This window comes from Struthio camelus, chromosome 5 (assembly GCF_040807025.1).
Source record: "Struthio camelus isolate bStrCam1 chromosome 5, bStrCam1.hap1, whole genome shotgun sequence".
Classification (NCBI taxonomy): Eukaryota; Metazoa; Chordata; class Aves; order Struthioniformes; family Struthionidae; genus Struthio; species Struthio camelus.
In genome coordinates this window covers 74,522,918-74,535,287 of record NC_090946.1, presented here as the reverse complement: position 1 = coordinate 74,535,287, position 12,370 = coordinate 74,522,918, and the positions used below count along the sequence as shown (strand labels likewise).

General features: G+C 38.6%; 1 protein-coding gene across 1 annotated transcript in view; it reads left to right on the top strand.

Moving 5' to 3' along the window:
* Positions 1 to 12,370, top strand: part of JAG2 (jagged canonical Notch ligand 2) — a 72,497-nt gene that overhangs the window by 16,608 nt on the left and 43,519 nt on the right. Inside the window, exon 3 of the mRNA XM_068947300.1 lies at positions 10,531 to 10,585. Coding sequence (XP_068803401.1) covers positions 10,531 to 10,585 — 55 coding nt within the window. The remainder of the gene's footprint in view (positions 1 to 10,530; positions 10,586 to 12,370) is intronic.

Below are 12,370 nucleotides of genomic sequence, written 5' to 3'. Positions count from 1 at the left end.
TTCTTCTGTCTTGTTAGTTGGTATTTGCAGACTGTCACAGATGCTCATGCCTTCACAGCTTACTTGCCAATCTTGCTAATCTAATATCCTTCCGTTGTATTTTTCTTGTAATTCTCCCGTGCGTCTGGAATACAGGTGTTTTAAAAGCAGTTAGGGTTTTCTTTTTCTCTTTTGAGTTTGGTTCCTGAGTGACTGAGAGGCACAGCTTTTTAACCGGGGGGGGGTTATTTCTTGTTCTTTAGCTAGTGTGAAAGAGCATGTTTGTCTGGAACTGTGATATTTAGCTCAGCAAAATGTAAGGAAAGTGTAGAATCACTTTCTTAGTGGGTAAGTGACTAGAAATGGCACCAGCCTTCATCTTTGTTTGGCAGAGGCCAGTAAGGTGTTTTCTCTGCCACTGAGTTGAATATCTGAAGTTTGAGATGGATTAGCCAAATATTTCAGTTACCTTTCTGTGTAAACCTCAGTTTAGTCTTCCCTGAGAAAAATACTGGTTTTTTTCATAGTTGAAATGGGATTTTAATCACAGATATGTTAGCCATTTTTTGTGTGAAAAGTTGCTATAAAATCAGTCAGTGTAATATTTCATCTGACACGCCTCAGTTTTCTCCTGGTTAATAAATTATAAGTTTGTGTGGTATTTGTATTTCTATTATCCTCCCATGGATAACAGTATATTCTGCTTTGTATCACCAAGGCTTAATCACTCTTAAAAGCTTGTTCTCCTTAAAAGAACTTTCAGCAACCTTTTTCAAACTTTTTCAAAAAGTCTTTTTCAACTTTTTTCAAGACAACTTTTTCAGAAGAAAAATATTTATTCCAAATAGCAAGATCTCCCAATTAACTTTTTTTTTTAAGATGTGATTTGGTATGTTTGTTTGCCTTGTTAATCATAGTAGATCATTTTTGGGGGAGGTCATCCTGACTCCTTTGTAGTCTTCTTCAGACTGCAGTGAATTGTGTAGATAGATTTCAGTTTTGTCGCATCTGTTGCGTGCATGTCTTGGTCACTTTGCAATTAGTTTTATTATTATTATTTCATATGACATTTTGATATTTCGGAAGTGAGTAATCCTGCTTAGTTTTTATTCTCTTATAACTCTTCAGTTGTTACAGATTTCAAAGAGGGGCATTGAGGTAGTAGTTAAATCTAATTCAAAAACTTAATCCCTTGGTTGTGACTTTGATTACAACTGGATATATACTAATGGCTTGGGCAGGCAGGCAGGATTCTACACGTTTATATTCAGTAGTCTGTTGTCTTAATTCTAGCTATCAAAAAAAGTGAAATGCTTTGCCTGAGGAGAACACCCGTACTGGTTAAAATCTAGAGGGAAACAGGTATGGAAGATAGGGCAGTTCTCCCAGGCTCTGTTTTCAAAATGGGAACTTCCTGAACTAGATGTGGCTGGTTTCTTCCAAGTATTTGTGCTAGTTTCCCCTTGAACCCATGAAGTTCTCACAACTGCATCATCCTTAGGAAGCCTGTGTAGCATCTTGCCAAGCTTTGCATAAAGTTGCATCTTCTCTTGTTTGTTTGTTTTTTAAGCATTGACTCCTGTTAGCTTAATTTGGTCTGTGGTTCTTCTTAAGGACAAGAAAATAGGCAGTCTGCTCCTAACCATCCTGTAGACCTCTCGTGTCTTTGTAGAACTCTGTCATATACTCTGGTTGTCTCTTTTCCAGGCTCAGGAATTCTGACCTACTCTTTCATTCCTCGTATGGAAACCTTTTCTGTTCTTTATTCCTTCTTGTTACTCTTCTCTGAACCTTTTAGACTTCTAATATCCACTCCTTTGGGGTGTCGAGGGGACTGGAACTTCGCACACTATTTTCCTGCACCTTGAGTTACAGGATCATCTAATGGCACAATACTGAATGTCTGAATGTCTTTGTTCTCTTAGCCTCCCCTTTTAGTCAAAGTGCAATTTCCTAATTACTTCCTGAGTATTAAGCAGTCATGACTTGGGTAAGAGTGAGAAGCAGATCTCTGGCTTTGATGTGATGAACGAATTTGTGTTGAGCTTGTGAACACAGCTCATTTAGCTACATATAGATTGGCTTTGGTGGGTTGAATGAATAGTTGTTTATGGAGTTGGCAAGTCAAGACATGTACGTATTGATAAGTGTCATAAAATTTGCACAGAAGGAAAACAAATCACAGGTGTGATTAACTTTGGATTATATGAGGCTCTGTGGAAGTTTACATTAAGCGGGGTTGGAAGCTTACATGACAGGATTCAAAATACTATGCCCTCATTTTGATACTTGGTTTAGAGTGTACAAATTTTTTTTTTAAGCTACTGTGGAAAGGAATAATGGGGAAGATGAACTGTGTATGTGGTCTGAGAAATCTTTTTAAGATCGCTCAGAATGCCAGTTCCTAGAATAACATTATAGTTAAACTGATAATTCACCTAAGGTTATATTGTATGTTTTTAATGAGCATCGCACTTGCTCAGCCAGTTAGCAAAATAAGGTTTTCTTCCATGCCACTGTTGATATATTATTTGGGGTTCTAGAAACCAATGCTTTTGTGAATTGTGGTACACAGGAGGTGCCTAAAGCTGGCGTGAGTGGAAGGCATTTGCCTTAATTTGCAGTACAATTGAAGTGTTTCAACAGGATAAATAAATGCAGTTAGATGATAGCTTAAACTGGTATCAAGCATAAATGTTCTTCTCGCTTTCTGCTGGAAAACCTCTGCAGAGGCAAGTTATCACAGGGCCCATCATACCTGAGTAGCAAAGTATTCACTGATGCATTTTTTTGGCGTGGTTCTGGAAGTCTAAGGAGAATACGTGGTTAGGAAGCCATTCCTATGGATGTTCATATTTGTGATGATAGCTTGGACTTCTGAGAACTTGGTCTCCTCAAGTACAGAAGATGTGTGTATGTTGGAATTGGGGAAAGGGGAATGGAATAGGGTGGGAATAAATACCATATCTGTAGGAAATAGCAGATGGCTATAAAAAGCAGAGGCAAGAATTTTATTCCACGAGACTAGCATTATTGCTTTGCATGCAACTGTAAGGCACTGCTTTAAAATAGAGACTGGCTCTTCTTTTAGAACCTTCAGAGTGCCCTATGAGCCAATGAGTCACAGGTCAGCTTTTCTTCAGAGAGGTCCTGTGAGCACATCTCTTGCCACTTTTCCAAACAAGGAGCTACTGGAGCTTGCTTCTGGCACTGTGAAAACAGTTAGCAAGGCACTTCCTTCCTATTTACTAGAGATGGATGCTGCTCTTGTCTGCAGCATTCTAACAGAGGGTGCTGTCAAAGTTCAGGGCCTGTTCTGAGGTATTATGAAAAAAATACTGTAGCTTTTAACCTTGTGACATGACAAGTCTTAATTAGCTGAGATTTGCTTTGATTTTGTATATAGGGTGCTAAGTTACCAGAAGCTTGTGGATACTTTTCTTTTGATGGTTTAGCTTCTCATATGCAGATGCATCTACAGAGTTTCCTCTTTGCCCTGTGTATGATCTGGAGTGACTGCATTGATGTTCTCCTGGGAACTCTAGTCAGAGATGTACAGCATTTTTGCCTCTTGTGAACTAGCTGAAAATGGGTCACTTTCTCTGCAGGCCTTATATGAAGCTAATATATCGCTTCAGATGCTTTTAGAACTCTGCAGCTAAAAAGTTCTCTGCCTCATGATATATCAAAACCACCTCACAGAGATCCCTGTTGCATTTTGCCTTCGCCATCTCCAGCAGAATTGGAGTATCTTGGAATCTTCACTTGAAGATCTTCCTAATATTTCATCTGGTAACATGTCATGATTAAGTAGTTGTATCACCTTGAAGAAAAGCATGCTATGCTGTTTGAATTCTGTGAACATCATCCTGCTTTTGTGACTTGGCCAGGAGGAGTGTAACTACAGTAATTGCTCTCGCCTGCAAGACTTAAACTTGCTCTACTGCTTCTGCTATCAGCTGCTGATGTTTGCAGTACTTCAACTTGGCCTTCCACAACACCCTTAAGAAATGATTGTTTGGCTGTGGTTTCCAAAGGGAAGGCTTTTGTTTAGGACTCATCATGCTAATGGGACTTCTGAAATGAAAAGTGGAGGTTTAAAGGGTGGGTGCTCTTGCAGCTTTGTATGTTGGAATGGCCTTTGTCTGGAGCAGACCAGTTCTTGCCTGTGAGTGTGGCTGAAACTTCAAGGATGTTTCAAAAACCACCCCACCCCCCAAAACACCTAAGAAGCAAGATTTTGTGTGAGTGAGGAACATACGTTCTTTTAGAGGAAGTCTCTGCTGTGTCTTTGCTTCTCAAAGATCAACTTGCAGGCTTGTTCCATCTGTTGTCTCTTAAACTTATTTTGGAGTTAAGCCTTGGATCTTTTCAGACTCTTTCTTCTTACTCCATTGGCAATTCTGGCTTATTCCTAGCAAAGATACAAGAGCCTGCATAGTTGCCCGCGTAGTTCTGCAGAAGGAAGCTACGTTTAGGTCAGCTTTTTGCATGGCAAGCAGGGTGCACAGGAGTGAAAGACTTGGAGCTGTATTTGCCTCACTCGTCTAGGAGGTTCTTAAAAAAAGCAAATTTGGAAGCTAGCCATGCTAGTCAAGATTTAAGGGATTCAGTGCGCAGGAAACATTGGTGATGGCTTAATACTAGTCTACTAATTTTTTTTTTTTTTGGAGCTCCAGAGTAAGAGTTGTTAACTGTAAAAATACAAGCTCAAACAATAAAATGTTCAAATACAAATGTTGCTTATCCTTGATGGAGGTTTTTAAAGGAAATGGTACTAACAGAGAGTCTGCGTTTACTGAAGGCTGGTGTAACTGTGTAATAGTTCATAGAACAGGAAGACATTGCGGGCTCTGGATTTGTTCAGGAGCCACACTTTTTTTCTAATTCATAGCTAATTCCAGATTTCCTTCTGGGTATGTTTTTGCCTATCTGTTGAAACTCCAGTCAAAATACTTTTTTTGGAAAACTTCAGATGAAATTAAAAATTTCTCATCTGTTAGAGCAGAAGTATTTTAATATGCAATAACTTTTTATGGAAATTGATGCAGAAAATGATGTCAACTGTTGCTTTCAGTTCAATCTTAACATTTTGAAATTTTTTTAACTCTGAGCTGGAGAATATAAATTCTGTAACCAACTGAAAGCGCTATCAGCAAATTGATCATCTTAGGATGATGAATCTGACATAATGTGCATCTAACTCTTCCAAAAACATCTTTTTGAATATTGATTTGCAAATGCCAAGATACTAGTTCATAAAAGACAATGCCAAAGCAGTATTACTGGGTCTTGTTTCCCCCCCCTCCCTGGAGAGTAGGTCTTTGGGATAGTATGGGAGTGTTTTATTTAGTGTAAACAATGAAGTATGCTTTGAAGTTGCTTTTGTGAACACCTATCCTGAGAATAACACAACTGAAGCAGCGTAACGGGGATAGTTTAACAGGCTTAACTTGTAACTTTCCAAACTGCTTAGTGCCTCTGTTTAACTGTATGAAATGGTATGTAAAGCTATGCGTTTTTGTAGAAGTGTGGTAATGCTTCTTTTCTAGCTGGTAACCTCAACATCTTCTGTCAATTTTTGGACTGATAAGTCCAAATATTGTCTTGTATTCAGTAATTCATTCTGGAAGATAAACCTAGGCATCAAAGTCAGTAGAAGCAAGTTATTTTCAGTGTTGCATGTCTTCCCCCTCTCTGCCCTCCACAAATCCATACTTGCTTTTAAAATATTCTAAACTGCTTAATGCTGTTGAAATAAACAAAAAATACTAATTGGCAAAGTTTGTTTTTAATAGATTAAAAAAAAAACTGAAGTGTTTGTCCTTCTGTAGTAAGTGAAGTACTAGTCATGTATCAGTCTCTAATACCACCTGGAAGCAAGTTAGAACAGAAACAGAGGTGGTGGTATGTGTATATTGTACCTAAAAATGTTGCAAATTCATAAGTATTTTAGCATCTTTATTAGACTAGTTCTTTTTGCAAAATTTATGTAAGAACTCAAACGTTTATGTGACTAGATCGATAGCCTTTGGAAACTTTTCATCTTAAATATCTCTTAAGTTAACCTCTGCCTATTGATGATGTTCTGAAGAGCTGAATTTACCTTGCTGGATGGCGTGAATTTAAAGAATCTAACTATGAATAGAGCTTAGACTTTGGAAAGAGCAACATTACTACAAGTTCTGTAATTCTCTTCTGGAAGCACAATTTTGGAAAGAAAGTCATTGTCTGGTATAAGCATCTTGTGCTACGAAAGAATTTCTTGCAGCTGGTGGCAGCTGAAGTTTTGCTAGACAGTCCATGCTAGAAATCTTATGGAAGAGTATAGGTGTCACTAATGCAAACCAAAGTAAAGCTTTTATAAAATGGCTTCTCATGATTTAAATATAAAGTACTCTGAAAAACTTATTCATGGGTTTTATTCAGCCTTTAGCTCTTACTCTGCTTATCAAACATCAGGGTTATATTATGGGTCAGTATATGGATATTGAAATTTCCGGTAACATGAGAGTTGAGTCAACTGTAAAGGTCTCAGTGTAATGCATCATGAACATATTTACTGAGATAGTTGTATGCATCTTTGAATGTTTTCAGCTTATTTTAGTTCTTTTGAATCTTATATTTCATTTTAAAACAGATCTAATAAACTCAGTGCTTTGAGAAACAAGAGCTTTTTTGAACTGGAAGATGGGGGAGCTGTTTCCTGTTCTGAGATGTAATAATTGTAACATGACAATCCATTGCCCTACCACAGAAAAGCAATTTCTCTTCAAAGCTGCTGACTAGCTGGTGGTGAGGAAGAGAACACAAGCTAGGCTGGTAATCTTAGTTGGTCTACCTCCTCTTTTCTGGGCTCCCCAGTACAAGAGTGACATGGCACTACTGGAGAGAGGCCAGCGGAGGGCTACAAAGAGGATGAGGGGACTGGAGCCTCTCTCCTCTGAAGAAAGGCTGAGCGAGCTGGGCCTGTTGAGCCTGGAGAAGAGAAGACTGGGAGGCGATCTCATCAATGTGTACAAGTATCTGAAGGGAGAGTGTCGAGAGGATGGGGCCAGACTCTTCTCCGTCATGCCCAGCGACAGGACAAGAGGCAACGGGCACAAACTGAAACACAGGAAGTCTCATCTGAAGATGAGGGAAAAGTTCTTTCCTGTGAGGGTGACAGAGCAGTGGAACAGGTTGCCCAGAGAGGCAGTGGAGTCTCCTTCCCTGGAGATATTGAAAAGCCATCTGGACGCAATCCTGAGAAACATACTCTAGATGATTCTGCTTGAGCAGGGAGGTTGGACTACATGATCTCCAGAGGTCCCTTCCAACCTCAGCCATTCTATAGTTCTGTGATTCTCTACAGGTTGAATAGCCATTTGGGTGAATTAACTTTCTGCATACATTCTTAACATGCTTGTGTCCGTTCAAGATCTTCAAAGAGCGACTTGTGTAACTCTCAGTAGAAAGCAGGAAGTCATGTGAGTGAAAATTGGTTTCAGATAGGACAGTTCTCAAGTAAATGGGCATTCGACTATCAATACAGTTTTATTACAACTTGGATAACATCACCAATGTCTTAGAAGTGTAATGAGAAACCCTCCTAAAATGTAACGCTTCATGCTCATGTGCAAATAGCCAGGTGCCTGTATTAAGCCTTTTAGTTCAGAACTACATATGGGGAAACTGACAATATGGGATGCTAGCAAGCGATAGATTTAGTAGTCTGGGTCTTGTCTTTATCATGTATGCTCACTCTGTGTATTACACACAGGCGGGTAGCGGCTAGCTGTCACCAATGGAAGGGTGAAAAATACTTGAAAACAGGCTTGCACAGCACACATCTTGCAGAGCTGCGTTCTTGCTTTGCCAGCCACTAGGAGGCAGCACAAGCTGTGGGGAATGCAGAAGTCAATTATTTGGCTGCGTACTTGGCTATATGTGCCAGAAATTCAGTTATTCTGCATATTGGACAAAGAGTTGTCTGCCAGAATTAGAGTTGCTTGTGATGTAGTATCGAGGTGGCAGAAGAATATTTTATTCAACTCTAAAGAGTATGCCAGCTTAGATATTCAGATTTGCCACTTGAGCTTTAGGGCTCCTTATTTTTAGCATCTTAAAAATCAAGAGAATGCGCCCTATCCTCACTCATACCGTGAAGTGCATACATGCTGTGACAGTGTGTAGCATGGAGCTCCCTTTACCCACAAACTTCCTGCTGCTCTAGGCAGAGATACAAATCTGCCTTCTAGTTCCTTGAAGGGAAGGCACGGTTGGCTAGTCTGTTGCTTGAGACAGTGAGTTCACCTTCATTTTTACTGCCTTAGAATTTGTAGACAGTCAGATACGATTTGCAGTAGGAAAGACTAGCATTTACATAAAATGAGTAAGTGGATGTCTGGAAGCGCTTGGTCCCTATTGTGTACCTCTAATACAAATGAGTGGAACACAGGAAAAACGGAGGGAGATGTTACAAGATGAGTTGTAAAAACCAGGGAGGTAAATTAATAGAACTTCAATCGTGCACCAATTCATAGCGTTCTGCATAGAATAATATCTTTAATTTAGCCTCCAAAATAAACAGGCTTGTAATTGCCAGAAGACAACATTGGGGTAATACCATATAGTTGCATTACTTTTCTGATGCTAGTCACTTTATTCAAGTAGCTTCTTAGGAGAAGGGCACTAGGTAGTGTTCTCAGCATACAGTAGGACCCTATCCAGCTTCCCAAGGTGCCCAGATGTGGGGGGAAGAGGGAAGTGGAGTGTGAAGCTACTGAAATGCGCCTATAACATTTATTTAAACAAATGTGTAATGTGAATTGTGCAGTGTTGACATACCTCAAAAACAGAGGATTATCTTCTCAATTGATCTTTCTTATTAGTTGACCTTTTCCAAAGGCAGTTTTAGCTTAAGTATGCCTCTGCCCAGGGTAGTCACTATTGAGCTTTCTTCCCCCTCCGTGCCCCCCCTCCCCCCCCCCCGAGTGTCACATAACTACTTACCACTAAATCTTTATCTTTAAATGGTGATAAATAGTCTATCTTAATCTGAGTTTGTCTTAATCTGCCTTAAGCTGAAAGTATGGAAGAAACACATTTTTCAGTGCTATAGTTTATGGTTTATGTGTTAATCTAACTACGCAATGGAAAAATAAGCACGCACAGATGCATTTTTGAATAGATTCTGATGCCTTGCTGTAGTCATGAAGGACCTTGGACCAAGAACATTTCTATTTGGGGTGCTGCATTGATATTTTTTGTTATTGTTGTAAAGTAGGGAGATTTTGGTGTTGTGAACCCTCCTGCATGGGGAAGATATGTACAAAACGTGAGCGATCACAAAATAAAAATATACATCTCTTGGCATAACAATAAAATGGTCCTAAATACCCTACTAAAAACAGCTGGTTTTCTTACAGAATGCTGTTCCTAAGAGGGTGCTCTTCATTTCTTCATTGAACTTCCCCAGGTCCATGTGACTCTGTAGCTTGCTAGCCTGTGAATTCTGCACACACTAAGGCTTGGTTCTGCATTATTTAATGAGCTTCGTTTTTTGGTGTGGCTTGCCTCTAAGCATTAGGATATATGTAGCAGAGTTTGAGGACAGTGCTGCAATAGCTGTTTTGATTCTTGGTTGTTTTTGTTCTTGGTTTTATATGTATGTGAGAATCTTAATTTTGGCTTGGACAAGTTGGTAAATACTAAAGCTAAAGTGCTTGACAGCTACTTTTGTTGACCTTAAATAGCTAAAGTTACCTTATGCACAGATGTGATTGACGTTTTTTCTGAAGAAGGTTTCTATTTGAATGTCAACATCTGTTCTACATATTGTTATAAAACGAACAGAACTGCCTGATGCAAGGTTTTTCATAGGCTTTAGTGAAGTAAAGCCTTCGTGTTTTCTCCAAATCACTTCAAAACTGTCTGAAGTCATGCTTTTTCTTTCCTTTCAGGGAAAAGATATAACCAAGCATGTGTTCTTTAAAAATATCTGTTTCTGCCTTAATTTTTTCGGGTCCATTCTTGACATGTCGTCTTTTCTGAAAAATAAGTCTAAACTGTTACTGGATACAGGGGGCTTTTTTTTGTTGTTTACTAGAAAATGATATATCTGAACTGTTGTGTAGAATTCCTAAAAGATGGCTTTACTTTTTATTTTTTATTATTTTTTGGTAGTTTAAATCTTAAATACCCTAGCTATTTCTCATAGTTCAGAACGTCTTACTTCAGAAATAACAGAAAGTTTTGAATAAAAAGGACTTGTGTGGTTAAGCAAAGCTGTGAAATAAGTGTGGGAGAATAAGAAGAATAATTCCGCCCTTTGTAGGGCAAGGGTGGGGGTGATATCTTTCTTTTGCTGTTAGCCTGCTTTGCCCCACAATTTTAATGCTTTATACCTGCAGCTTTTGAGAAGATGCCTTTAAGGGCTTTCACATGGCAGCAAAGTAGTGAAGTCTTAAGCTGCTTTAAGTTGGCTTTCTTGTACCAGCAATATCTGCTTGTTTCAAGTGTCTGTAACAGTAGATTTTTATTTTTAATTGGTGTCTTGTTTCTTTTCAGAGATCGTTCACATTAATAATAGAAGCGTGGGATTGGGATAACGATACAAAAACTGGTGAGTATTTATGTAGAACTTGCAGATTACACTTTTTCAGTGTTGTATGTGCACAGCTTAGGAGGAACCATGATATGCTGCTGAAATTAGCCAGCCTACCAAATCGGTCTGAATGCAAGCATGCTAGCAAAGTAAAGGACGTATGCAAATCCGAGCAGGGAGTATTGGGTTAGGAAATGTGACAAATTATTATTGACGGGCAAAAGAATGGACAATAGCAAGTGAAGATTGTAATATGTGACGACTTAACATTGTTTAATACTTATCTTGAGCCCTATGCTTTTGCTAATGGGATGTTGTTTATGCTGTAGAATTGCACTTGCAATTTGCTGTAGTTTACCTATAGCTGGATTCTGGGATGAATTTAATAAGCGTTCTTACTCCCCATTAAAAAAAATATTTATTTTTATCATGAAAGTTCTATACAATGGTAAGATTCCTTCTTCAATTGCTTATTCTCTAGTACTGAAAACTCTCATGCTTTTATCTAGATGCTAATGCTCTGCATCAGAGCAGGGCTATTGATGTTCTGAAGGACAAGCAAGGTTACAGTATAAATACTTTAAAATCATATGAAGGTGTTGGTTGCCATATTGTTGGTAAATGTAGAACTTCAACTTGAACATGCTCTTTGGTAATGGTTTACAAACTGATTTCTCCACATAATCAGTGCTTGGCTTTGATGTTAAGTAAAGATCAACCTTTGTTTGTTGCTAATGAAGGATTATTTAATTTCACCTGGGATCAATTTAGAAGAAGATAACTGGGCATTAAGGTAGTGAAGGCTTATGTCACAAAATCATCCTTTTTATCTTTTCTTTTTCTTTTTCTTATAGCTTTAATTTTCTGCTCCTTCACTACCTCACTGACCATCTTTATCAAGATGCCTCATGCAGGAAAAAAACGGCAGTGCTAAAGTGACATTTCACAGAACTTTAGGGCTGCATTAGACCATCAAGGTCCTTTTTCTTTGAAAATTGGGATCAGTCTTGCTTACATCTTTCCTGACAGATTTGCCTAACATACTCTTATTTCCAGTAATAGACAAAGCAGCAATGTGCTTGTAGATTATGCCTCTCAGCTCTCCTTCTGTTAGATTCAAGCTTCTCTTGTCTTGTTGCTCAACAGTTCCCTCAGTCTTTGCTGATAGATGTGTTTTCTTCGTATCTGTGGTAATTAAAACTGCTGCAAACCTTCCTGCTGGTCCACAGCCTTTTTGATGTTTTGTGCTGAGTAAAGTAACCCTGTATCCTGAATAAGCTTAGCCGTACTACATAGCAGTAGATTGGAGAGTTCCTGCGATGGGATGGAGTAGAAAGGGCTGAACCTGAAGAGCCTGTCCTGGAAAAAAGGAGATGTCTGTGCATGTAACTGCTCCATTTTGTTTTTAATAAGCTACTTGATAAACAACGCTCTTTTAATTTGCTATGCTTACATTCTAGAATCCTTTTGCAAATTTGTAGCTTTAAAATCCAAATTTCTTTTTAAATAAGCTTGATAAGGGAAGGATCACTTTAGGTTTGTGTGAAGCTCTTTCCTGTGCTTTTTAGGTTTTTAAAAACAGTTTTGTTAGAATAATCTTACTTGCATTGATGTAGGGCTTTTTTCCTGAACTTCAGGACAACATGATTAAAAAAACAAAAACAATGCTTTTGGAGGCCCAGTGGGTTATGTCCTTCAATTAAAAGTTTCCATGAACTAAAGAAGTCCATATCAGTCTTGGATTACAATCTGTTACGTGGGTGGTGGTTGTGTGGTGTGTGTTTGGTTTTTGTTTTGTTTTTT